This window comes from the organism of the source record quoted next, unplaced genomic scaffold (assembly GCF_019419815.1).
Source record: "Pyrus x bretschneideri cultivar Hongxiangsu unplaced genomic scaffold, Pyrus_bretschneideri_v1 Contig1, whole genome shotgun sequence".
NCBI lineage: Eukaryota > Viridiplantae > Streptophyta > Magnoliopsida > Rosales > Rosaceae > Pyrus > Pyrus x bretschneideri.
In genome coordinates this window covers 9,565,425-9,591,304 of record NW_025999390.1, presented here as the reverse complement: position 1 = coordinate 9,591,304, position 25,880 = coordinate 9,565,425, and the positions used below count along the sequence as shown (strand labels likewise).

Below are 25,880 nucleotides of genomic sequence, written 5' to 3'. Positions count from 1 at the left end.
TATTGGTTAGGTAATCAATTACAAAATCCACTCTTTCTGTACATAGAATCCATTGCCTGCCTCACGTGATCATGTTTTTTGTCTTCTCACGTCCTCACATTCGTCTTCTCATGTGTTGATTGGTCAATCTTTTATAACAAAATCCATTCTTTCAACACCTAGAATCCACCGCCTGCCTCACGTGAGCACATTCGTTCTCTCACGTGCTGATTAGGCAATCAATTATAACCCACTATTTATGCACCTTAAATCCACCGCCAACGTCACGTGATCATGTTCATCCTCTCACGTGCTGATTAGGAGATCAATTACTAAAAAAAAATACACTCTTTACACTTATGCAAACAAAATTTCTATACTAATCTAGAACTTGGTATTTTACTTCTTAATCCTATTTATATCCCATAAGCTTTTATGAAAAGCAAAGAGAAGCCGGAGAGTCGGAGACTATAAACTCGAGCAAGTCAAGCACTCAACTTACGTCAATACTGAGAATCTCAGGGGACCCCGGACCCACTCGAATTTTGCCCAAGTGGTCAAAAGCTACCCACTTCGCACGCTATTCCCCGATTCTCGTCAGTCGTCACCATTATTCAATCGAGCCTACGGACATTCAGAGTCGCGCAGCGACAGTGCACGCGACTTGAAGAAAACACACGCTCTCGCGCTCCGCTTTGGACGACGGTCGGTCCGACTGCGAAGCCGATCATCCCACACTGCCAGTAGCATGGACGGCGCTGGCGGAAGTTCTCCACCGTCTGATCAGGGCGGTTCGTCTACCGACCGGGTCAAGTCCGGTCATGGAGCTTCGAAGCCGGAGAAAGACCCGAGGAAGGACGCCAGAAAGTATGTTTGCCCCGTTTCTTGACTACATTGTTATCTGGGTTATTGATTTTCTTCGTTTGTTGCTTTTTTGGAATTTCATTTATTTTTGTGCGCGTTACTTTTTCCCTGTTTGGCTGCAGAGAAAATATGCAGGAAAATATAGGAAAATGTGAGAAAAGAGTTGGTTTTCCTTTTATTTCTGTCAAGTGTGGATTTTTGCGCGTGTGTTTTTTGGTTGTTGTTGCGAATTAAATGTTCTTAGCAATGACATGAATGAAAGGCTGGTTTTTTAAGTTTGATTTTGAACCTGGACTTTCAAGCTTCTGTTTGCAAGGTTTATTAATTATCTGTTTTCGGAAATGTTTTTGATTTTGTTGTAGTGATTGTAATTGTTCATTTTGAAGGTATCAATTGGACCTGTGCAAGAAAGCTTTGGAGGAGAACGTAATTGTGTATCTAGGGACTGGTTGTGGGAAAACCCGCATAGCGGTCATGCTTATATACGAGATGCGCCACTTGATCCGCAAACCCCAAAAGAGCGTATGCGTGTTTCTTGCACCCACAGTGGCTCTGGTTCAACAGGTGATATGCTCTTCTATCCTTGGAACTTAGCAATTTGTTTTTGCAATTTTTGGTTATCTTTAAGTTTGAGTTGAACCTTGGCTCTTCTATCAGTTGGACTAAATGGTTCTGAATTGAAAAGTGGATTCTGCGCTGGTTGGCGTACTTTATCATTATATATTAGAAATCAACGGGTGGTCTCTAATGATATATGCAAATGAGCATAGGGACTTCATTATCCCTCTTATCCACTCCAAGGGACAGCATAGATGAATTGAAAATTCTGTATACTCATAACTCAGAAGAAGCTGTTCTTCCTTACAAGCAGACTACTTAGAAGGAATAGACTCTGTCACTACCTATTAGCTCTAGGCTGTAAATAGCTTTATAGCATGTTTCTCCAATCTCACTGCATAACAAAATTTTGTCATGCTCCTTTTTTGAATTGTAGCTAAACATGAATAAGAAGTGTTTCATTATTCAGTAGTATCTGATCTGAAAAGGATTTGAATTTTATTTATTATATTAGACACATACAAAGTTGCTTGTGTGAGTCCTTGCAATCTAAACTGTTATGTTCTTGCGATTCTTTATCTATGAGTTCTTAATGCTAATAGTGCAATTCTTGTTTGACGATTCCATCACACATGTTAATAAGTTTACATCTATGCAAGAATTTTTTTTTTACTTACCCCCTTTTTGGCTGAAATTACAATTTCCGTGAGAAAACATGGATTCTTTTTATTTAGTTTTCTTCTAAAAAAATTGCAGCAAGCTAGGGTTATAGAAGATTCCCTTGGTTTCGATGTTGGGATTTATTGTGGAGGCTCTAACCAATTGAAGTATCACCAAGACTGGGAAAAAGAGATTGAACAATATGAGGTAATTAGTCAGTTGATTGACATGAATATCTACATTTTCCTCTCACTTAGAATTCTCTACTTTTTGATAGGTTGAACATCAGTGTCTATAAATCCATACCCACAAATCCTCCTATTTGTATAGTACTATATGTTGCCTTTTTTAATGCTATTATATCAACATAGAGAAAGCTAAGATGAGTGAGCTACCATCCAATTCCTGTCTAGTTCACCAAGTGAAGTTTAATTTTAAGTAATTAGGATTTTCTGAAACTGGTGCACTGTTTCTTATGGGCCCATCTTGTGTAAGTGGATAGAATTTATAGCTTTGTGAATACCATTTATAATTTTTGCACCAATTGAGATACAATCTCATAATTGTCCATCATTTTACATTTTTATTTTGTTGATTTCTTGATGCAGGTTTTTGTTATGATCCCTGAAGTACTGCTACGAAACTTATGTCACTGTTTCATTAAGATGGAGTCAATTTCTTTGTTGATATTTGATGAATGTCATCATGCTCAAGTCCAAAGCAACCATGCCTATGCAGAAATTATGAAAGTAAGGAGCTCTCAAACACTTGCCTGGACAACACATTCTAATTTGCATCTTTATGAGACCGAGTTTGATTGACATAAGCTGCCTTGACAATTTTGTCCACAGTTGTTTTACGATGCTAATACCACAAAACGTCCTCGTATATTTGGCATGACGGCATCTCCAGTTGTAGGGAAAGGTAATGTGTGTTCAAATTGATGAATCTGAACTCCATCTTGATCACAATGATTAGTTCTGTCATCATATCAGTCTAGAAGTTATCTGGCATAAAACATCTGTGTAAAGTGTTGTTAACATGCGAATGTGCATGTTTTGGTGAGATTAAATGTCGTTGATAGTGTTACTTGTGCGGAACTGAAGCATCTTTCTGAGACTTATCTTTTCGTTTCTCAAATTTTTACATGCTTCTTTTACGCTTTCAGGTGCTTCGAGTCGGGAAAACTTATCAAAATGCATCAATAGTCTTGAAAGTATACTTGATGCTAAGGTGGGTTGTGAAAATTTTAAATTTGAGATACTAATGGGTTGGAAAACCTGTCTTTTATTATCTTCAGAGTAATAAAAAATGCAAGTTGCCACTTGCGCTATTACTGTTATGATCTAAGGTTCTTGTGATTCCCACCGCTAATCCATAATTTCACCCTTATTTGTAGGTTTATTCAGTTGATAAGAAAGAATTGGATTGTTTTGTCTCATCTCCTGTCATCACAGTGTATGATTATGGTCCAGTTATAAGCGACGCATCCAGCCCCTATATCACTTACTACACTAAACTTGAGCAGATGAAACACCAGGCATGTTGTTTTGACATTAGTTTGGTTCTACACAGGCTCTTACTTGTTACAAAGTTTTTGTTCTTTATCCTGGTTCTTTATCTTTGGCAGTGTATAGCAGAACTTGGTAAGAAGACAAATGATCACCAAAGTCTAAGGAGTACAAAGAAACTGTTGAACAGAATGCATGAAAGTATACGGTTTTGCTTGGAAAATCTTGGCCTTTGGGGAGCATTAAAAGTGAGCAACTTTAACTCTAAAATTTTATTGGTCGTCAAATTATTTGTTATCTTACTGTAACCTTTAGCGACAAGAAGGGATAATATTTGATATACATACTAATTATCTATTTCCTTGATTCCTTTTCTGCAATTATCTTTCTATATACTTAAACGAGTATGTGAAGGACTTGGTAAGTTACCTTTGTTGTCCCTAAACCCTGAGTTGTGTGTATGTGAAGGACTTGGTAAGTTACCTATGTCGTCCCTAAACCCTGAGTTGTGTGTCTAGAGTGAGTGATTTAGTACTGCAAAGGTGGTATGAAAGAGAAAAAAAGGAAGAAGCTTATTTTGCAATCTGATTCTTATAGTTTCAACTCTAGTTATTCTCACTTGTTTGTTGTTTCTTGATTTTTATTTATTTTTTAATCATTTACAATGGTTATCTTTCTTTGTTTTTATTTTTTTTGGTTCCCTTTTAAAGGCTAGTCATGTTCTTTTGAGTGGCGATCACTTGGAAAGGAGTGAACTAATAGAGGAGGAAGGAAATAATGGTGATGATTCTCTATGTGTTAGATATCTGACTCAGGTTGATGGCATCCTTACTACTGACTGCTTAAAAGGTAACTACTTATACTTTCCCTTTATTTTTTAAAATTTCGATCTATAATCATTAATGGAGCAAAGTTTGGTTCGTGAGCAAACAGTACTTATAGTATTAATGAGGGGATGTTACTTTATCTGTGCCTACAGATTCCATTGCTGATGATCTATCTTCTATAGATATTTTAAAGGAGCCATTTTTCTCAAGAAAGCTCTTACGTCTTATTGGAGTTCTTTCATCCTTTAGGTTGGTATTTATGGGAGTATTTCTATCTTTTATGACCATTATGTCATTCTGACACTGTCACATGAAAGCTAATGATCCACATTTACTGAGAAGCCTGCAGTTGATACCAATGTTTTGACTTTGAGAATCGCAAAAAACTTAAGCACATGGCCTATGGAAAATCCCAATGTCCTATTTGTCATTGTTTCATGCTCACAAAGACATTTACTAATGTTCTTGTACTCTGACCTTCCACCTTCCTTACCTTAACTCGTTGATCATACATGTAGTAGTTAGTAACTTATCACCCCAATTTTTTATTTCCTCTTTCAGGTTGCAACAAAATATGAAATGCATAATTTTTGTCAATAGAATTGTTACTGCGAGTTCCTTGTCTTACATACTACAACGCCTCAAGTTTCTAGCATCTTGGAAGTGTGATTTTCTTGTAGGAGTCAACTCTAGACTGATGAATATGTCAAGGAAGAAGATGAAAATCATTCTTGATAAGTTCCGATCTGGAGAGGTAATGATTTATACTTTTAGTTAACCATAGAGTTATTTTGTGGGAAGACATATCCTATATGCATAATATAATCCTCTGCATAGTGCATACTGAGGCGGAATTTAATTCCCTTTATTTTGTTGCTTTGTCAGTTGAATCTATTGGTTGCAACTAAAGTTGGTGAAGAAGGACTAGATATTCAGACGTGCTGCCTTGTGATACGATTTGATCTTCCAGAAACTGTTGCTAGCTTTATACAATCACGAGGTCGTGCACGGATGCCTCAGTCTGAATATGCATTTTTGGTAAACAGGTGCTTTTCTAATGCTTATGTTTGAAGTTAACTCATTCTTCTCATACTTTTTCCTTTTCTAAGTCAGAGTCTTGTTGCAGTGGCAACCAGAAAGAGAGAGATTTAATAGAAACCTTCAGACAAGATGAAGCTCACATGAACATGGAAATTGCTTTCAGAACATCCAGTGAGACATTTGTTGGTTCGGCGGATAGGGTGTATAAAGTCGATTCTTCTGGTGCTTCCATCAGTTCTGGATATAGCATCTCATTGTTACACAAGTATTGTTCAAAGCTTCCACATGATGAGTAAGCCCTTGTGCTGAATTGATGCTTTTTTATTTGCTTTTGTCAATTTCATTTAAAGGCTATGACTTCATTCATTCGAGAAGCTGTGTAAAACTTGTATAATATTTATTTTGAGTTGAGATGAGATGTATCTCTTGTTGCAGGTACTTTGACCCCAATCCAAAGTTCTTTTTTTTCGATGACTTGGGGGGAACTGTTTGTCAGATAATTTTACCTTCCAATGCGCCAATCCATCAAATTGTCGGAACACAACAATCTTCGATGGAAGATGCCAAAAAAGATGTTTGTCTAAAGGCCATTGAAGAATTGCATAAATTAGGTGCCTTAAATGACTTTCTCTTACCACAGCAAGACAATGCAAATGAGGTGGAGTTGGTGTCTTCTGATTCTGACAGTACCGAAGGTTGAACAATATCAGTGCATTGTCAAGACTTTTTTTTCTCTTGTTATTATTTTATTCAATTCCTTTGTCTCCATATGTACCAGATGAGGATCCAAGAGGAGAACTACATGAAATGCTAGTTCCTGATGCACTAAAAGAGCCATGGAGTAGTTCGGAGGACCTTGTTTCCCTCAGCTCATACTATATAAAATTTAACCCTGTTCCTGAGGACAGGATCTATAGAAGCTTTGGTCTATTTGTTAAGGCTCCTCTCCCAGTTGAAGCCGAAACAATGGAACTTGATCTTCATCTCGCTCATAGTAGATCTGTGATTACAAAGTTGGTCCCTTCAGGATTTGCCAATTTTGGCAAAGATGAGGTACACAGTTGCTTCCCAAATGTTATTAGTTTTGGTGTAGTCTTTCTCAGTTTCCTGAATTTCTCTTTGTAGATCGTGCTGGCACAAAATTTTCAAGAAATGTTCCTCAAGCTCGTCCTTGACCGAATGAAATTTGTTTCTGATTATGTTCCATTGGGAAGGCATGATAGATCAAGCTCATCAACCTTCTACCTGTTGCTTCCAGTAATGTTGGGTAACGATGATAAGATAGCAAGCATTGATTGGGGGACTATCAGAAAATGTTTATCATCCCCAGTGTTCAGGGCTCCAGGAGATGCTACAGAGAAAGTTCCTTCTTTGGATATTCGGCTTGCATCAGGTTACAAAAGCATAAGGGATATTCAGAATAGTTTAGTCTATGTCCCATATAAGAAATCATTTTACTTCATCACTGATGTTGTTCGAGAAAAGAATGGCTACAGCCAATATAAAAACTCAGGCACTTTAACCTATGTGGACCATTTAATTCAAAAGTAAGTTGCTGCTTTCCTGGTTTCTTAAGTCGATTAATGTCAAGTTGTCAACATATATTCTCTTTTGAGCACATCTTATATTAGTACATTACCTTGTTCAAACTTTTGTGCTAACTGGAAATATATGTTTTTTTTGTATGTGACGGGATTTTATACATGAATTTCTTTCCATCCACCTTATCTGAATAAACTTTAATTTCACAGATTCTATTTCTCATTTATTTTTCATGGCACTTTTGTTTAAACATTCTGAGCAGATTTGGCATTCACCTTAAATACCCTGAGCAACAGCTTCTGCATGCCAAACCACTTTTCTCTTTACACAACTTGCTACACAACCGAAGGCAAGAAGATTCGGGTAATTTCTTGTTGGAATTTGTTTCCTGTCACAGTTCTTTTTTATGGAGGTGGTTTGGTTGGTCATATTTCTGCACTGCGTTTCAGATATATGTTATTTGGATTTATAAAAGTTTCACCTCAAACATTGCTTCACTTTTGTCAGACCGCTCAAACGAATCAATACATGCATGCATGAGAATCATGTATAAGTTTATTATGTTATTAATACAGGACCGACACAACTAGAGGAGTATTTTATTAGCTTGCCACCTGAGCTTTGCGAGTTGAAGGTAATAGGATTTTCCAAAGATATTGGGAGTTCAATATCTTTGTTACCATCACTCATGCACCGGCTGGAAAACCTGCTTGTCGCCATCGAACTGAAGCATGTATTAGCTGCTTCATTCCCAGAGGGAGGTGCGGTTACTGCCAAGAGAGTAAGGCCTTTCTCCACAATGTTGTTTGAGTATTGTTTTTTTGATAAATACTTTATTGTTCTAATTTGGCCATTATACTACCCAACACAAGTATTCAAATGACCATTCATAATCCCCTGATGTTAAATCTTCTTTATACAAGGTTCTAGAGGCACTCACAACTGAGAAGTGCCAGGAGCGGCTTTCCCTTGAAAGGCTTGAAATACTTGGTGATGCTTTCCTTAAGTTTGCTGTTGGGCGACACTTCTTCCTTCGGCATGGTAGCCTTGATGAAGGGGGACTGACAAGGAAGCGTTCTAATGTGGTAAACAATTCCAATTTATTCAAGCTAGCCACGAGAAGCAACTTACAGGTAGAATTTTAGTTTATTCTTGTGGAAGTGATTCTTATTTTCAAATTCCATTCATCTATGATTTTTTTTATAACACGTTAAATATTTTTGGTTTGGTTTACTGCTGTCTATACTTGATGTCGATACTTGATATATTGCAGTTACTTCATACTTTCATTCAATAATCTCTTGGCGCTACTTAAACATAATGATCTCTGAATGTTTCCTTGGTGTCTGACATTAGTTGCCACAAATAATCCATCCACTGATGTTATTTCTCAAGGTTTATCAAGTGTCTCTTTCCAACCGGGATGATAGGTGACAAACATGCTTACCTCCAAAATGCTTAAAAAACAGCTCTGAAATAAATTGTTACTCTTCTATGGAAGTAATAATCATCTGCACAAAATTAAATGTTTCTGTGCAATGTTGCCCTCTCGAGTTCAGTGACCTCCCTACTTATTTCTTTGAAGTCTTTGGCAAAGTTTCTTCTTGTTACCTATGCTCCATGTTCTACACTGTCACATTGAAAATCATTCAGTGAAATACAAGGCACCTTTTACATTTACTTGCTTTTAATTTTTCTCAAATTATAGTGCATAATTGTGCTCTCCCTTCTCAGGTATACATACGGGATCAACCATTTGAACCCTCTCAGTTCTTTGCTTTAGGCCGACCTTGCCCAAGAATTTGTAACGAGGAGACAGAAGGAGCTATTCATTTTCATGACTTATCCGGTGAAGTAAATCACACAAGTGCTAGTGAGGTCAGATGCAGCAAGGGTCACCATTGGTTATATAAGAAAACCATTGCTGATGTTGTTGAAGCCCTTGTTGGAGCATTCGTAGTTGACAGTGGCTTTATAGCTGCAACTGCATTTCTTAAGTGGATTGGCATACAAGTAGACTTCGAACCATCACAAGTTACTGAAGCATGCATAGCAAGCTCTAGATACATCCCACTTTCTGCTTGCATGAACATTGCTGCCCTTGAAAATTTATTAGGGTATAAGTTTCTCCACAGAGGTCTGCTCTTACAGGCATTTGTACATCCTTCTTACAACAAGCATGGAGGAGGCTGCTATCAGGTAAGCCCTCTACTGTCATTATTACTTCCAAAAATTTTCCCATCTGCCTAATAACTTTGGTAAACTAGCTTGCACTCGAACAATTTGTATTATGCTTGCTTCAGTTTTCTTTGCCTTGATGTTTTTATCAGAGATTGGAGTTTCTTGGGGATGCCGTCTTGGATTACTTGATCACCTCATACCTGTATTCAGTTTATCCAAAGTTGAAGCCTGGTCAATTAACGGATTTGAGATCAGTGTCTGTGAATAATAAAGCCTTTGCTAATGTTGCAGTAGATCGGTCCTTCCACAAGTTTCTAATCAGTGATTCCTCTAGCCTTTCAGAGGCGATAGAAAGTTATGTGGGCTTCATTGAAACAGCTGCATCAGATAGAGGTCTGCTTGATGGGCCCAAATGTCCAAAGGTATGCCTTTAGATTTCTATGTTCCTTTGGAGTATTAATAAGGTGTTAACTTCATCCGAATCTTTAACGATTAAGTTTATTGCTTCAGGCTCTGGGCGACTTGGTAGAGTCCTGTCTGGGCGCAATTCTTCTTGATACAGGGTTCAACTTGAATCGTGTTTGGGAGATAATGCTATCCTTTCTGAAACCAATTATGAGCTTTTCCAGCTTGCAACTTAGTCCTATTAGGGAACTACGTGAACTTTGCCAAGCTCATTCATGGGGTCTTGAGTTTGTACCAACAAAAATGGGTAAAAAGTATTCAGTTTGTGCAACAGTGAATGGGAATAATGTTTGTGTATCTGCTTCTACGACCAGCTTGAACAAAAAGGATGGAATAAGAATTTGTGCACAACTGATTTTTGACAAGTTGAAGGTAAAACTGTATGCTTTATGTTTAATATGTTAGGGTTCAACTCTAAGAAACTAGCTCCTTCAAGTGTTCAACTGTATAAAACTAGCTCCTTCAGTAATTAAAGTTCTAATTTTGGGGATCATTCTCGGAATTGCAGGCTCAAGGCAACATACCTATGACTAACTCATTGGAGGAAGTCTTAAAGTCAAGCAGTGAGATGGAAGCCAAACTTATTGGATATGATGAAACACCAATAGATGTTGTGCTTCTTGATGCAAGTGGATTTGATAACCTAAATGTACAAGAAGCTTCCCGCCGAAATTTTAACTCCCAAGGGCATCCTATCAATCAAGAGAGAAACGGTCACTTTTCCTGCAGAAAACCTGTACGACAATCCCCATCTTCATCTGGAGCAGTCAAAATGCGACCCAATAAGACCAGGGAAAATTCTAAGAATGATGCTAACTCGCAATCCGGAGGTACTGTTAATGTTTCTTGTACTTACAGGGTATCAAGTATGGGATACTTTTCAAATTTGCTTACTCAGAAAATCTTCCAGGTACACACACGGCAACATCAAGATCTCGTTTGTATGAAGTTTGTGCCGCTAACTACTGGGAAACTCCCTTATTTGAGTGCTGCAATGAAGAAGGACCAAGCCACTTAAAATCGTAAGTATATATTATCAACATAGTGATAAAACTATGGTGTGTTAAAACTTAGAAGAATATTTTATGAGGAATCAAAATCTTAATTGAAGACTGAAATAAAAATGTACGAGGTTCACCTTCATCTCGTCTGTCATATGTTACATTTTGTTTTAATTTTTCTAAGTTGCGGTTTGTAGTAAGACTTTTTGTATTGATTTGTTATTCAAATCCTTTGCAGGTTCACCTACAAGGCTGTAGTAAAGATAGAAGAAGATCCAGATACGCTGTTAGAGTGCTTCGGAGAACCTAATATGAAAAAGAAAGCAGCTGCAGAGAGTGCGGCAGAAGGGGCACTTTGGTACTTGAAAAACAGAGGATTTATGTAGGAGTGGCTAACCACATCATCTTTTAGCCCTTGAGATCGGAGGAACTTTGCCTGATGAACAATCTTTTTTATTTTTGTTTTTAGTTTTTTTATGATTTGTGGGTTGAACGCAAAATATATGTTGACAGATTGTAATGTTTGTTTGCGTATAAAATGTATGTATATGTATTAAAATGTTCTCTTGCCAGCCAATGTGGCTTGTTATATTGTCAGATTGTCAATCTGAACCCTTAATTACCATTAATTTACGTAATTAATGGTTCAGATTGACAGTCTGACAATATAACGTGCCAAACTGTTTGGCAATTGAGCATTTTCATACATATATATACAGAATATTGTCATATTTCCTTATATACAGCGAGACGATATTATCGACTTAGTGTCCTTGTACTTAACACTCTCACATGGAACTAGTAACATAATAGCATTTCTCTTCTGTTTACATGCCATTTTATATAGGCGAAGTTTTACTCACGAGCTCTTTACGATTGGTATCAATTTAGGATTACGACATATGGTCTAATATTTTAGTTGATAAGGTGTTGGTTCTCATCCATGTGTCTTGAGCTTGAAACTTCATCCTTCCCTATGTTATTGTAATACTCCCAATTCAAATCCTCGCTCTACCTTTAATAATAATAAATTAAAAAAAAAGGGCCAAGTAGAGCTTGGGCCTCTGGCCCTCGGGGTGAGCCGGTCCTGTCCGGCCCAATTTACAGGTCCATTATTACCATTGAGTCACGTTCCGCTGGCAGATAAACCCTCGCCCTCTTTCCCGCCAAATTCTCCCCGCCAAAAGACGTACTCCTCCTTCGCGCGGTTGCCCTATAGTCATTTGACCTTTTTAGACCACCGAGGGAGCATTTTAGAGAGAGAAAGTGAGAGGGACGTAACATTGTAATTCTAGAGAGAGAGAGTAGAGTCATGTCAGGGTGGGACGAAGGAGCGATCTATTACAGCGACCAAGCGCAGTCGCTCGGCGGCGACGGCGGAGACCCAGGAAGCAACGCCGCAGCTGCCACCCGCCACTCGGTCCTCCAGAAATTCAAGGAATTCATCCGAAGCTTTGAGACCCAGAAAAATGTGTTTTCCTACAGGGAGAGCCTCCTCCACAACCCTAAGTACCTTCTCGTCGACATTGAAGACCTCGATTCTTTCGACGCCGACCTCGTCGCAAAGCTCCGCTCTGCCCCCTCCGATTATTTGCCTCTGGTTAAAACTTGACCTCTTGGTTAATTATCCCCTATCGATTTCATTTAATCATTTTTTTTGTCTGTTAATTAATTTTGATTTGTTTTCATTTTGGGGATTTTGTAGTTTGAGAACGCCGCCGGTCAGGTTTTGGCGAATTTGAAGACGAAAGTTCCCGGAAACGAAGGGAAATTGGAGGAACGGGTGCCGGAGGATGTTCAGATCTTGCTGACCTCCAAAGAGGACCCGGCGTCCATGCGCCAGCTCGGGGTTGGTTGTTTCTATGTTTTTTTTGCTTGGTCTTTGTATCTTTTTGGTTGATGAGAAAGTTTGGGAAAAAATGATAAAACTTTTATTTCTAATCGAACTTAAAAAGTTGTTTATTTGAGCAATGAGAATCGGGGGTGGTTTTTAAGGAGTTTATGGTTTGGTTATGATATATAATTTTGCTTTTAAATTATTGTAGGCACAATGTATATCAAAACTCATCAAGGTTTCCGGGATCACTATAGCTGCTTCGAGGGTCAAGGCGAAGGCGACTTATGTGATTGTCATGTGTAAGAACTGTAAAAATGTGCAGAGGGTACCTTGCCGGCCAGGTCTTGGTGGGGCAGTCGTCCCTCGCTACGTGCAACCATATTCCTCAGGTTTGTTAGATTTCTGTTCTTATCTTCCCTTCTTTCGGCGTTTGTCTTGCATTGGCTTTCTTTTCTAGTTTGACATCTAATACAAGGGATTGGAAATGTTTAGCCTGGAGAAGAACCTTGTCCGCTTGATCCGTGGGTTGTGGTTCCTGATAAGAGCAAGTATGTTGATCAGCAAACCTTGAAATTGCAAGAGAATCCAGAGGTGATGATCTTAATTTATTAAGGAAACGAAGTTCAAATTGAATTATGGAATGTTCATTAATTAGTGGTTTCCCCCCCTTGGTTTATGAAGGATGTACCTACCGGAGAGCTTCCAAGAAATATGCTTCTATCTGTGGACCGTCATCTTGTTCAGACAATTGTACCTGGCACAAGATTAACCATCATGGGCATTTATAGCATCTATCAAGCTTCCAATTCTGCCACATCGTGAGGATTGTTATAACTTTTAGATGAATATTTTAATATCTTTGTATTCTGCACTTCACTGCTTAACTTCAATGTTTACTCTATTCGGTTCTATGTAGTCACAAAGGAGCAGTTGCTGTTAGGCAGCCTTACATCAGAGTGGTAGGAATAGAAGAAGCAACTGATGCCAACTCTCGTGGTCCCGCTGCTTTTACACAAGACGAGGTATTGGTTGAACTCAATATTTGGGAATATCTTTAACGTCTTCTCCACACTGCTAGTTAGTTAAAATATAGGTGTTCATGAAATTGTGCAGTATATATTCAAGCACTAGATGGTGAATGTTTTTGTCATATTTTAATTGAAGTAGGCTTTGTTATGGAACCAGTAATATGATTTTTCAACCATTTTTCATATGTTTGCAGATAGAAGAATTCAAGAAGTTTGCTTCAGAAGATGCTTATAAAAATATATGCTCGAAAATTGCTCCCTCTATATTCGGTCATGAAGATGTAAAGAAGGCTGTGGCGTGTCTTCTGTTCGGGGGATCTAGAAAGGTATATCCTGAATTTGTCTTTTAGTAAATGTGTGGTTTATTGATCGTAACAACTAACAACCCATCTTCATGTGAGCAGCATTTGCCTGATGGTGTGAAGCTAAGAGGTGATATTAATGTCTTACTTTTGGGGGATCCATCTACCGCTAAATCACAGGTTGGTTCTCTTATATTTATTTTATGGGCTCGCAAAATAAGTGGCAGTATACAATTTATCGCAGAAAATATCTCTGTTAGTTTAAGACCTATTTTCTTAGCCATGTGAGAATAAGACAGTTTATGCTCTTCTTCCATTCTACAAATAGCACATGCTGATTTGATTTCAACTCTTCTGTAAAGTTTCTTAAGTTTGTCGAGAAGACAGCTCCAGTGGCCGTATATACTTCAGGAAAAGGGTCATCAGCTGCTGGTCTTACAGCTTCTGTGATCAGGGATAGCAGTTCTGTAAGTTCTTTATCTTCATTTGATTTTAATTTACGGATACTTGTTGTCTCTAGGTTTGCAATGCCTTTCACAAAATATTAGTGAGGTAGTTGTCCTTTCCTTTGGTATGAAAATGTCTCTAATTTCAATTTCTCGGTGCAAGCCAGCGTGAGTTTTATCTTGAAGGAGGAGCCATGGTTTTAGCGGATGGAGGTGTTGTCTGTATTGACGAGTTTGACAAAATGAGATCAGAGGATAGGTAATGCAAGCTGGATAGAGATCTTGATCTGCTTAACATAGTATTTTCATGGAGTTCTAATAGACTACATTGTTGTGGCTTAGGGTTGCTATTCATGAAGCCATGGAGCAGCAAACCATATCCATTGCCAAAGCAGGAATAACAACCGTTCTTAATTCTAGAACCTCTGTGCTTGCAGCTGCTAACCCTCCATCTGGACGTTATGACGATCTTAAGGTACACTTCACCCTAGTTGATCCATTTTAAGAGTTTCACATGCAACTTGTAATTTCTTTGAATACTAACTGACACTCTTGCTTTCTTTCAGACTGCTCAGGATAATATTGATCTGCAGACGACAATTCTTTCGAGATTTGACTTGATATTCATTGTTAAAGATATCAGGATGTACAGTCAGGATAAGGTATTTTTAATATTGCCAGTTCGAAGTGTTTTGCTTAAGTACTTTGGGAGTACAATTCTTTTTTTAATTTTGGTGGGCATTTCAACACCAAACATGTACTATATCTTTGAGTGTCACTGCTGGTCCACTTTGATTGTACTTCCTTTTCCATCAGTAGCTTGACTCAGCTTTTCAATGACAGATTATAGCAAGTCATATCATAAAGGTTCATGCGTCTGCTGGTGCAGCACTGGGTGATGGTAGAGTAGTTTCTAAAGAAGAGAATTGGCTGAAGAGGTATACCAATTTGAAGCACAAGTTCGTACATACATTATCCAATGCTGCCATTGAAATATCAATAAGATGTTGAATTTTTTTTTTTTCAACATTTGCAGGTACATACAATATTGTCGAACTGAATGCCACCCCCGTTTATCAGAAACTGCGTCGAGAGAGCTGCAGAGTAATTATGTGAAAATCAGACAGGTATTCTTGCTGTTAACTTATTGTATTGAGGATTGAACAGATGCCAACCCAAAAATTCTCATATGGTGCTCAAAGAAGTAGGTCATGCTAAAAGGTTTTTTTGGGAGTTCCATTGGACTTCTCCATTAACGGGGTCTACATATTGGTGTATTGTTCAGAAGGTTCCAATTGACGTCATCTTCACGAATTTTCTTATAGGACATGAGACAGCTAGCAAATGAAACTGGAGAGGCTGCTGCAGTCCCAATCACTGTAAGGCAGCTTGAAGCTATAGTGAGGTTGAGTGAGGCCCTTGCGAAAATGCAACTGTAAGTATTACTGTATTAGTGACACTGACTGACGCTTAGGAGTTAGGACTTCCAGTTGTAATGTTTTTTTATTAGGAATGGGGACTAGAACTTTGATAACGAAAACCACAATGTCAAATTCAGGCGCCACGAAGCTACTGAGGAGCATGTTCGTGAAGCAATAAGACTATTCAATGCAGCCACAATGGACGCGGCAAAGTCTGGAATACAGCAACAAGTCAATCTCACTGGCGAGATGGCGAATGAAGTTAAGGTTAGTAGAAACTATTTCATTATCGTCTTTCCTACAAGAAAATAAAAGAAGCAACTGAGTTCTAGATAAGATATCATTTTCGTTCTCTTTCTCATCTTTCTCGTACCCTTTTCTTTTCCAACGTGTGCATATTTTTTGACCCTTGAACAGCAAGCTGAAACTCAGATAAGGAGAAGAGTAGGCATTGGGAACCACATATCAGAGAGAAAGCTGATCGATGAGCTCACAAGAATGGGGATGAATGAATCCATTGTAAGTACGAATTTGATTAAATATCCATTACAGTTGCCTCCGTACGTAAGCAACAAATCTGGAAAAGTACGATGGTTGGGATTTGATGCTTTTTGGTTTGAATTGTCTTTCGAATATTGATAATATCACACGCATTAGTGTGATTCAGGGACAAATGAACATCGGAAAAAGGACTATTTCAGCTTCCGCCAACATCTTTTCAATAATTGAACAATCTTGAGTCTGTTGGTGCTTTCATTGATATCACTACTACTTATTTGCAGGTGAGAAGAGCTCTTATTATTATGCACCAGAGGGATGAAGTCGAATACAAGCGAGAAAGACGCGTTATTTTACGCAAAGCATAAATTATTTGTAATAATAATTTTCCTTACATCTTACTTAAACAGTAGTGACCTGCACACATTTACAGGACAGTTATCTATGGCTTCCGTAGTCTTAGTGGCAAATGTGCCTCAGCTCTGCACTAGTTTGTGTTTCGTCCAATTTTTTCGATGTGTTATGGAAAGAGCTCTTTGTCTACCCTGTAAATATAATTGTGAAACCATGTTTCTCCAAGTTTACTCTTCTATGCGTCTTGCATGTGACAGTTTCGTACAAAAAGTTAATGAAAATTGATAGGTGTATTCAGAGCCGGCCCTGAGGGTAGCCGGAGTACGCGCCTGCCTAGGGCCCCCACTTTGGAAGGGCCCTCAATTTTTAGGCGGCTAGGTAGGTTTGGACGGAGATGGACGGGAGCTATGCGGGGTTATATACGCAGGAATCTGGAAATCTTTTGTTGCAGGGTCGGCCTCGTGCAAGGAAGAAAACAACCCTATTCCCAACATCGTTTTAATTGTATGATTTTACTTAAGATAGTCCCACCATCTTCTTTTATAGCTACACGTCTTCTTCCTTTTAAATAGTCCTTACCATCTTTTTTGTACTTTTTTTGCTTCTCTTAAATATCACCTTTATGTTTATTTTATGAGATGTTGTTACCCTATTTTAAGATCACACCACATATATCTTTATTATCTACCTAAAAGGCTAAAACTCTCATCTTTTTGAAAAATGATATTATTCAATGTTCAAATTAATTAGTTATATAAAATATAATATATTATTCAAATCCCCCTCGTCCGCCTAGGCGCGTATATGAAAATTATTATCCTCTTCACTCTAGTATTTTCCCTAGCTGTAAGATGTTGTCTCTGTAATCCAACCATTCATTCATTTATTGAATGTAACAACATTGTAACAATAGAAAAATGATTGGAATTTGGCGTACTGGGTAAGGACTTCTCTTTTGGTTTGAATTGGTTGAAAAATTAGATTATGTAAACTTAATAAGTGCATTTGCATCTAAAAACGCGAGAATATTTGAATAATATTTGTATATCTTTCTTTTTTTAATATTAATTTTTAATGATATTTAATGCAGAAATAGACTTTTCATGTATTTAGTAAATTTTTTTTTACATATGTCAATGCACAAAGGATCGGGAGTGAGAGAACTCTAGGGTCCCACTTTGTCTTTGGATATAAAATACTAACAAAACTACAATGACTTGCATGAAACGGAGATGCCAAGATGGTGATATTCCGATTTAATCACGCGTGATCATGTGACGTGACGATTTGTTTTCAGTTCGGGTTTGGGATGTTACTGTGGCATCCCAAAATAAAAGTCTTAACCTACAAACACCAGGACGATGGACGAAAGTGAAATTTTGCGAAAACTTAAATGGACTCGTTTTGAAGAAGGAAAAACAAAAGAAGAGAAAAGGGGATAGGCGGCGGCGCAGTGAGGATGGCCTCTTCTTCTTCTTGTTCAGTTGGGTCCCCGAGTTCTCTGACTCAGCGCCACCGTCCTCCTCCGAGTCTAAGTCCTAGTTGTATACGGTACGTGGTGCTCGGAGCTGGATTTTCCGGCCTCTACGTCGCATGGCACATGTTAAAGCAGAGCTCGAAAGACTCCAACATCCGCGTCGACATATACGATGAAGTTGGAATTGGCGGCGGCGCGTCCGGGGTTTCCGGTGGACTTCTTCACCCTTATTCCCCTAAAGCCAAGCTTCTATGGCGTGCTGCCGACTGCTGGACTGAGTCCTTGAACCTTTGAGCGCCGCCGTGTCTTCCGCTGCTCCAAATTCTGACCGCCCAATGCCAATTGTTAGAAGAAGGTTCGCTTTTCTTTTTTCAAATTCCTTTCTTTCAGTTTTCAATTCGATTTAAATTTGAAATCTTTGTGTTCCACTTCATCATTCATGCATTGTTGCATTTATGCGCATTTTAGTTATCTTAAAGGGTTTGATGAAGTGGATCAGGTAAGTTGGTCAGAGTGTGCTCATCCGGTGTGAATTCCGCTTCGTAGATTAGAATAGTTTAGAAGGCCGTTTTGTGAAAAAAGAAAACAGTCTTAAAAAGGGTCTTCTTTCACTCTTTATCTTAAAGTTGAAATCCTTTGTTGTGCCCAAATGAGTGTGTGTAACATCTTAAAGTGTTTTCTTTTCGGGTTTTTCGCACCAGAAAGACAATTCAAGCTCAATACTATTGAAAAATACCTTGCTCAAGAGAACGGCACATAAGGAATTACTAGTCTAAGAATCGATTAGAACATGACAACGGGCTAGTTGACTCCAATTTGGCTCGTGTGTTTTTGTAGAGAACTTCGGGTTCTTGTACTAAATCAATGTTTGTTTTAATATTTATCCTTGCTTTAGTATAGCTAATAGGCATGAGTTTGAATTTCTGTCTGCAGGGGCATCTTTAGACCGGCCCTGAGCATGAAGAACTTGACATTGTTGAAAGACGTAATTCCCCCCATTGTTCTACTAGCACAACAGCTTCAGATAATTAGTTTCCGACCTCATTCTAATGTTAGTGTTTCTCAATTTATGTCGTTAGAATGCCCAGAGTTGCCTTGCTAGTTGCTGAATAGAAACCCTTGACAAGGATGCTTCCCAAAGTCTCATACCCTGTATATCTCCACCTCTTGACGCCTCCTTTTGTATGCCTGAAGCTGTTAATATTCATCCTCAACGCTATTTACAGGTCCGGATGATTAAGCGCTGACACCTCTTTCCCTCCTATCTCTCTCTTTAGTACAGATGCTTTTGCTTTTTGTTTTTATTGATTTCTTGTTCTCATGGTTATTTGTCCAGGCACTGTTTTTAGCATGTCAAAATTGGTGAAGGAACTTTGTGCTTCTGGCTCTGGAGTCAGAGAATTGCACTTGCACAAGGGTTCAGTTCACAAACTCTTAGACCTAGAAGGTAATGACCCGTGCAATTGATTCAAGCTTTAATTAGGTTCGTATTGTGGACATGTTCGACTCTCGTATAAGTTGTTTGTATGTGATGATTCTGTTTGTGTTCCGAATTTCTTATAGTTTAGGGGTTCAGCAATTTCAGTGCATCTTTTCTTATATTTGCATCTGATTACATTTGACGTTAGGGGAATACCAGGCAGTAATAGTATGTCTAGGTGCGAAAGCAGACATGCTTCCTGAGCTCTGTGGGAGGCTTCCGTTGAGGTTATGCAGAGGTGTTGTTGCACATCTTCAGCTTCCTGATGACATAGGGTAAACTTTCTTCTCTGCCTTGTATTAGTATCTAAATGGCCCAAAATTTTGTGATATATGTACGAAACGAAAATCATCTTATAAATTTCTTTGTTTAAGAGAGGCGTATCCAAGCCTTGGCCCCTTGATATTGTCAGATGCTTGGCTCGCTGTCCAGCGTCCTCGGTGTTTGTATATGGGCTCGACATCGGAATGGAAATCAAGAAATTCATCACCAAATGTTTTTGCAGATGAAGCCAGGGAAGCCCTTAAAGAGCTTCTGCCAACCAGGGCTGGCCTGAGGGCAATGCCGCCACTTACTCCTCATGGCTCACTTTGCCTTTTGGGTTGTGTCCATGACATAGTTGATGAAAACCGAAGCTCCAACCACTGGTTATTTGGAGGGCTTGGTTCAAGGGGATTGTTGTACCATGGTTGGCTTGGGAAGTTGATGGCACAGGCTGTGCTTTCATGTAATGAAGAATTATTCCCACATGAATCAACCTCATGGAAGAAAATGAATTATAATTAATGCTTAATTTCTCATTCATTTTTTAAGTTCTTCGAACCAAGGTTCTCATTCAATATGTTTATGACATGCTCGTGAAACAACAATATACATGGGTTAGGCCAGTTGGCCAGAGAAGCTCAAAATCCTTGTAAATTAGGGTCGGTACTAAACTAAAGTAGCTCGTGCCACGCAACAACAATTTCACTAAATTAAAGTTCAAGGTACAAAACTTGTCATGTTTTCACTAACTACATGCAAGTAGAGAAGCTGAATTTCCTATCCCAATGTCCATACATAAACTTGGCCTCCAGCAGTGGATCCTGCTAGCATCCCAACATTGTAAGGGTGAGCATCAAATCGACATGGAATCGCAGTCATGTGCGGGCTCTCTAAAGTGAGCACTGTTCTTCTTTCAACTGGGGAGATCACATCTACTCCTCTTTTCACGTTGCCAATGAAGACGTAGGCGTCGTCCCACCCCCATATTGCCCTGTTTCCAGTTTTAAAGTCAGCTGCCAGAAAGCGAAAGCAAAAGCGACCGCGTTCTAGCGAAAGGAAAGTTGGAAACATTTGAAAATTTCAAAATCTGGTAAAAATCATACCTGAACTTAGAAATCCATCTGCTGGTTTTATTATTATGGTATATCATTGATGTGTTCTCAAAATTAACCCCGCTTGATATACCAACTGTGTCGTCAATACTACACGAAGACAAGGAGAAGATTAGTCTGGCCACAGCGAGTGAGATCAATGCAAATCCATTTCATGAATCACCACTTAAGAACATTACAGTTATAACATAGCATTGCAGCGTGGAAGAAAAAGAGACGACTTTAAGTTAGAAAGGCGTAAGATGGCTACCTTGTCGTTGCGAGAAAGCTTCCAGAAGGCGAGAAGTAAGCAGAATGCACAGCCCTATTGTGGCTAATTGTTTGTAAAGTTTTATCTGCAACGATTCTTCTCAGATCCCAAATGCAGGCAGTTCCATCTGTGGAACTAGTGGCCATGAGGTTAGGGTTTGCTGAGCTAAAGTCAACGCTATTGATTCTGTCTTCGTGCAAAGACCACTGGTTTGACAAGTTTCCCGTTCTCTGATCCCAGACGCTTAAACCACCGTGGCCCTCAGCAAAATATAAGCAGTTGGGATCTTTCGACTGTTGGGACATAGAGTATATAGTGTCCTCACTGGAATATACTAGATCAAACACCTCTTTCTCGGCATCCATCAACCGGATATAGCCATCATAACAACTAGTAAAGATCTGCACATAACTCAACAATCATATGTTAGCATATACCACAAGAGTTACTCGAATTCATTCAAGTGATTGCTCAAATAAAAGCATGCTGCAAAACAGTGCCAATGTTCGGAAAGATGAGTTTCCGCCTTATTGTCACCAAACTCATTTTCTTATGTTACTACTCAGAAGTTCAGCAGAACAAAGTATATTAGTGTGTGAGCAAACATAACTGAGAATTTAACAGAACTTAAATCTTCACTTTCGAATCGGAAACATGAACATCTCTCTCTCAAGTCTCAACACTCAAATCAAGTTATCATATAAGAATCATTCAGATAAAAATTACCTTTGACATACTGTGTTGCTGAATCAAAATCCCAGAAATGGGACAATTATGCGGACGATACAAATAGATACCGCTTTCTTCATCTTCCTTAGAATCAATATGCCAAAATCCAATATTCCCAAACTTATTCCCAACCGCAATCATATTCGAACTAGTACAGGGAAAAAACTTCACATTCATAATCCTCCGGGCACAACCCTCGCGACATTCTCTGGTTTTAGAGTCAAAGACTCCAACTTTAAACTACTCCACATTTCATTTCCTTGCTTCTTAACAAAACCACGAGTAAACCCACCAATCCCCTTACTCAAACGCTCCATCTTCACACCAATTTTAACTTCATTTACTTCCTTCCTAATTGAAAAGCACGAACTTTCAACTTTTCCACCTTCAAATCTGCCATTTTCGCCTTTAACTTCACCTTTCACTGAAGCGTCCAATTGGGGCTTCTTCGAAATATCCAGAATTGCTTCGATTAGAGCTCGATCTGACACTCCTCTGTAAGCGTCTTTCATGCTAAGAGGACCAATATAGCAAGGCAATCCCTTCGACGGGCTTGAAGAATTCATAGTTTTGGCCATGGATTCGAGAGCCTCATCGCTTAGGCCGTTCGCATCTGGCGGTAATCCGCGCGTGCGTAAAGACCGCCTCATGACAATTGGGGTCTGGGTTTTGGGTTGTTTCTTCGGACTGACTTTGTACGATTTGATCTCAACCCTAGAATTAAAACCAGAAATTAGAATCGGGGTTTCAAGAAAATAGTGAATTTAAAGAGAGAGAGAGAGAGAGAGAGAGAGAGAGAGAACCTTGGGCGTTTGGTTGAGGCGGAGACTTGGGCTTTGATGGATTGGAGTTTGAGGGAGGCCATCTTTTCGTCGTTCAGGCGGATGTTCTCGAGCCTCTTGCGCTCGTAGTCTGTGAGCTTCTCAAACGCCATTGGAGAGTATTGCAACGATTGGAGGCAGAGAGAGGGAGAGAGGAAACTGGAGAGGGATGGAGAGAGAAGAGGCCGTTCACAGCGGGTAGGTGGGGTATGTCATTTGCTAATTGACGCGACTATTGGCGGGAAATGAAACTGGCGGGAATGAAATTACACCAAATCTGACACGCTGCCCAATCACGGCATCACGTCTATCATTATGCCTTTAAGAGGCCCAAACCTTTTTAAACGAGAGATGATATCTGTTAGGGTTGCGCGATTAGAATGTCTCACGTGTTCTGACATTAAGTAAGGCGGCTGTTTTGAAGATGAGTGGAAGAGGATTCTCTCCTCCTGAACTCAGGAAGTGATTGGTTCATTTGAATTGTTCAAATTTAATTAAATGGCTTCAATTAAGAGGATTTTTTTAAAATTATAATAATTGTAATCGTTGAATTAAATTTAAACGATCTAGTTGGATCTGTCAGGAGGATCTTCATCTGAGCTCAGAAGAGGATCCTCTTCCAGGAGGAGTAAGATCAAAATCTGGTAGTTTTTGCTATTGAGGCCCACTCCCATACCTCTTTATATAAATAATATCATTTGTTTAAAAAAGTAATCTTCAAAATTACACCAGTCGAAGGACTGGACTAACTCACAAGTTTTCTCCCATAATGAAAAATATTCATTTTCCTCTTCGTTTGAGAAATGGAGAAGGGCATTGAAACTAAAATTACAAGGACTCGTTTGGAAGTTTATTTATTTTTTATTTTTTTAACAAACAATATTATCTACATTAAAGATAAAAAAAAAAAAAAACTAAACTTCACAAGGAACTAGCAATAATATGGTTTAAATTCATCTTTGACGATAATCGAACTTAAGACCTCCCACTTACAAATAAAAAAAAATATCACTAAACTCGTAATACTAAGTGACCGTTTGGAAATGTTTTTAAAATGACTAAAAATGCTTTTAGAGAAAGCGGTTATATGTTCCAAAAGCACTTAAAAGGCTTACTGCAAGAAACATCAATTATGTATTTCTTAGAAAAAACACTTCAAATGCTTTTCTAAAATTCACTTGAAATTTTAATAAAGATTGTTTTCAAAAACATTTTTAGTCATTATAAAAACAGTTCCAAATGAGCTCTAAGTTTGTAAAATGAACCGAAGCATGCATTTTATACATACATACATATATATATAAGTTGGGCAAAACAGCTTATGCGAAAGCCAAATAAAACGCCAGGGAAACTGCTAGTCTCCCAAAGGAAACACAACGCCAACAGAAACACAAACTTTCTGTCCTAGTTCATACTACATGCAAACATAAACTAGAAAATAACGCCAAATTTCAACGTGGAAAGCAATTTGACATCGACACAGAAACTAGAAAATTCACTGCACTCCATCAGTCATATATCCACCGTAAAAGAACTCTCTTTAGAATCCCACCAGGGGCATTACTATTTTAACTTGGAACTTGTTCAGTAAACCGACAAGATACTTCCTCAAACTTCAAGTTAAATTGCATTGCGTAGAGTGAACAATGAGGTACCAAGACAGAAGAAAATCTATTTACATTCCCAATTACATGGTTCCACATCAACGTAACTATAAACGCAATGTATCCAAGCAACAACAAAAACATTGAACTATTTTGACCAGAAAATCTTACCAACACCTTATGGATTACTGAGGCTAGGTGGAATCATTGCTGCTATGTTCCAAATGCAACATACCAAATCACCTCATCAACAGACAAATGCAACATACCAAATCAGTCATCCAAACAAGTATATCACTAATCAGATCATACAGACAATCCGCAATCGAATCAAATTAAGAAAGACCCAAGCATGACATTAACAAAACATAACGAAAACAGAATAAAAGCATTGGGTAGTCATGATTCAGATTTAACTCAGCTAAATTCAAAAATTGGTCCAACCCAATACTCGAAATACAATTAAACTACAAATCAAATACCAATTTCATAAAGCAATCTCCGCAACGGGGCTCTATGGAAGTTCCCAGTTTGATTAAACATAAAAAGTTTCCATCTGTTTCTCAGAATTTAAATCTTGACAACCAAATGGCAGGTATAGAGTAGCGGGTGGTCCACCTCAGAACCCAAGCTTGGTCCGGCGCCAGTGCCTGCGCTTAGCGTTGTACCTGAAGCACATGACGCCGTATTAGAGCCGGCGGAAGCGATTTCCAAGAACAAAATCTAAATGTAAAAAATAGTAAAACAAAATCAAATGGGGTCTCTTTAATTATAACCTGATGGTGTTGTCGGTCCTCATGCGGATCCAGTGAGGAATGGGTCGGTTCTGTCTCATCTTCTTCGCCAGCTTCTTCTTGATCATGAAAGACTTGTGTGACGGCTGCAAATCCAACCGCCGATATCAAATATCAGAAGAAGAAGACAGAAGTCAACGAGTAGAAGGTGCAGTTAGGCAGAGAGAGCTAGAGCTGGCTTACCATCTTCGCTGCGGTAGCTCGGTGAACGGAGGAGCGACTTGCAGACAAAACCCTAGCAATAGGAAACCCTAATTGCCGAGTCTTGTAATATATAGTTTATAACGTTGGGCTCCGTTGAACAATTGGGCCTGATTTAGATTATGGGTTTTATGGCCTATTGGACCGTATCTGAGCGTGGGAATTTCGTAGGCCCATTTATTGAACTGGCTTACACGGTCCAATTTAATTTTTTTTTTCTTTTTAACGATCAATATTTTCTATATTAAGTGGGAGGGTGGGCTTAGCCTTACAATAGACTAGTAATAATATGGTTTAAAACTGTTATGATCTCGCACTTACAAGTGAAGAGGAATACCACTAAACCGTAATATTAAATGGCGACACGGTCCAATTAGTTTAAGAAAAATCTGAAAAGTTAAATTGAGGATTGGCTTTTCCTTTTTTTTTTTTTCCCAACTAATTCAGGATGAGTCAGGTTTTTGATTGGGGAGAGTCTGAATTTTGATTTTCAATTTTTCACCAAATTACTTAGAATTGATACTGTTAGTAAATTGTCTACTAATTCACATGATATGAAATAAGTTTGGTTAGTGATATTCAAGTCTCTAAATATATTGTTCTATACTACACACATTTGAAATCGAAAAATAT

At 38.6% G+C, this 25,880-nt stretch overlaps 4 protein-coding genes and 1 pseudogene across 5 annotated transcripts; 3 read left to right on the top strand and 2 right to left on the bottom strand.

Moving 5' to 3' along the window:
* The first annotated feature begins 437 nt into the window (after positions 1–437).
* On the top strand, positions 438–11,459 carry LOC103949123 (dicer-like protein 4). 2 transcript variants are annotated; one of them, XM_048584591.1, is made up of 25 exons: positions 442–846; positions 1,230–1,407; positions 2,158–2,268; positions 2,670–2,810; positions 2,913–2,985; positions 3,230–3,294; positions 3,461–3,601; positions 3,692–3,820; positions 4,283–4,421; positions 4,552–4,648; positions 4,961–5,153; positions 5,285–5,445; positions 5,526–5,732; positions 5,876–6,135; positions 6,219–6,493; positions 6,566–6,987; positions 7,245–7,345; positions 7,558–7,763; positions 7,906–8,115; positions 8,717–9,181; positions 9,313–9,585; positions 9,674–10,000; positions 10,137–10,458; positions 10,539–10,650; positions 10,868–11,459. In XM_048584591.1, exons 1-25 carry the CDS (start codon positions 728–730, stop codon positions 11,013–11,015), a joined length of 4,875 nt encoding a protein of 1,624 aa, XP_048440548.1. In that variant the 5' UTR covers positions 442–727; the 3' UTR covers positions 11,016–11,459. The 2 variants fall into 2 exon arrangements, with proteins under 2 accessions (XP_048440551.1, XP_048440548.1); XM_048584594.1 differs by lacking the exons at positions 9,674–10,000; positions 10,137–10,458; positions 10,539–10,650; positions 10,868–11,459 and having other exon boundaries at positions 438–846; positions 9,455–9,585.
* A 340-nt stretch (positions 11,460–11,799) lies between these two features.
* On the top strand, positions 11,800–16,704 carry LOC103949122 (DNA replication licensing factor MCM5). Its single transcript, XM_009360221.3, is given in 19 exon segments — positions 11,800–12,229; positions 12,335–12,478; positions 12,675–12,833; positions 12,835–12,855; positions 12,959–13,057; positions 13,148–13,284; positions 13,383–13,488; positions 13,689–13,820; positions 13,899–13,976; positions 14,159–14,263; positions 14,410–14,501; positions 14,585–14,717; positions 14,809–14,904; positions 15,086–15,180; positions 15,279–15,369; positions 15,568–15,677; positions 15,801–15,930; positions 16,081–16,182; positions 16,446–16,704. Coding segments are annotated over 19 exon segments (2,202 nt in total). The 5' UTR covers positions 11,800–11,941; the 3' UTR covers positions 16,530–16,704.
* Positions 16,705–17,861: 1,157 nt separating this feature from the next.
* On the top strand, positions 17,862–20,278 carry LOC103949196 (annotated as a pseudogene).
* Positions 20,279–20,420: 142 nt separating this feature from the next.
* Positions 20,421–23,090, bottom strand: LOC103949112 (WD repeat-containing protein 76). The gene is given in 6 exon segments (XM_009360211.3): positions 20,421–20,727; positions 20,840–20,938; positions 21,099–21,499; positions 21,825–22,009; positions 22,012–22,541; positions 22,631–23,090. Coding segments are annotated over 6 exon segments (1,560 nt in total). The 5' UTR covers positions 22,762–23,090; the 3' UTR covers positions 20,421–20,513.
* A 1,545-nt stretch (positions 23,091–24,635) lies between these two features.
* Positions 24,636–25,382, bottom strand: LOC103949113 (60S ribosomal protein L39-1). The gene is made up of 3 exons (XM_009360212.3): positions 25,230–25,382; positions 25,029–25,132; positions 24,636–24,920 (listed from the first exon to the last, which is right to left on the bottom strand). The coding sequence occupies exons 1-3, from the start codon at positions 25,230–25,232 to the stop codon at positions 24,872–24,874; spliced, it is 156 nt and encodes a 51-aa protein (XP_009358487.1). The 5' UTR covers positions 25,233–25,382; the 3' UTR covers positions 24,636–24,871.
* Between the last annotated feature and the right edge of the window lie 498 nt (positions 25,383–25,880).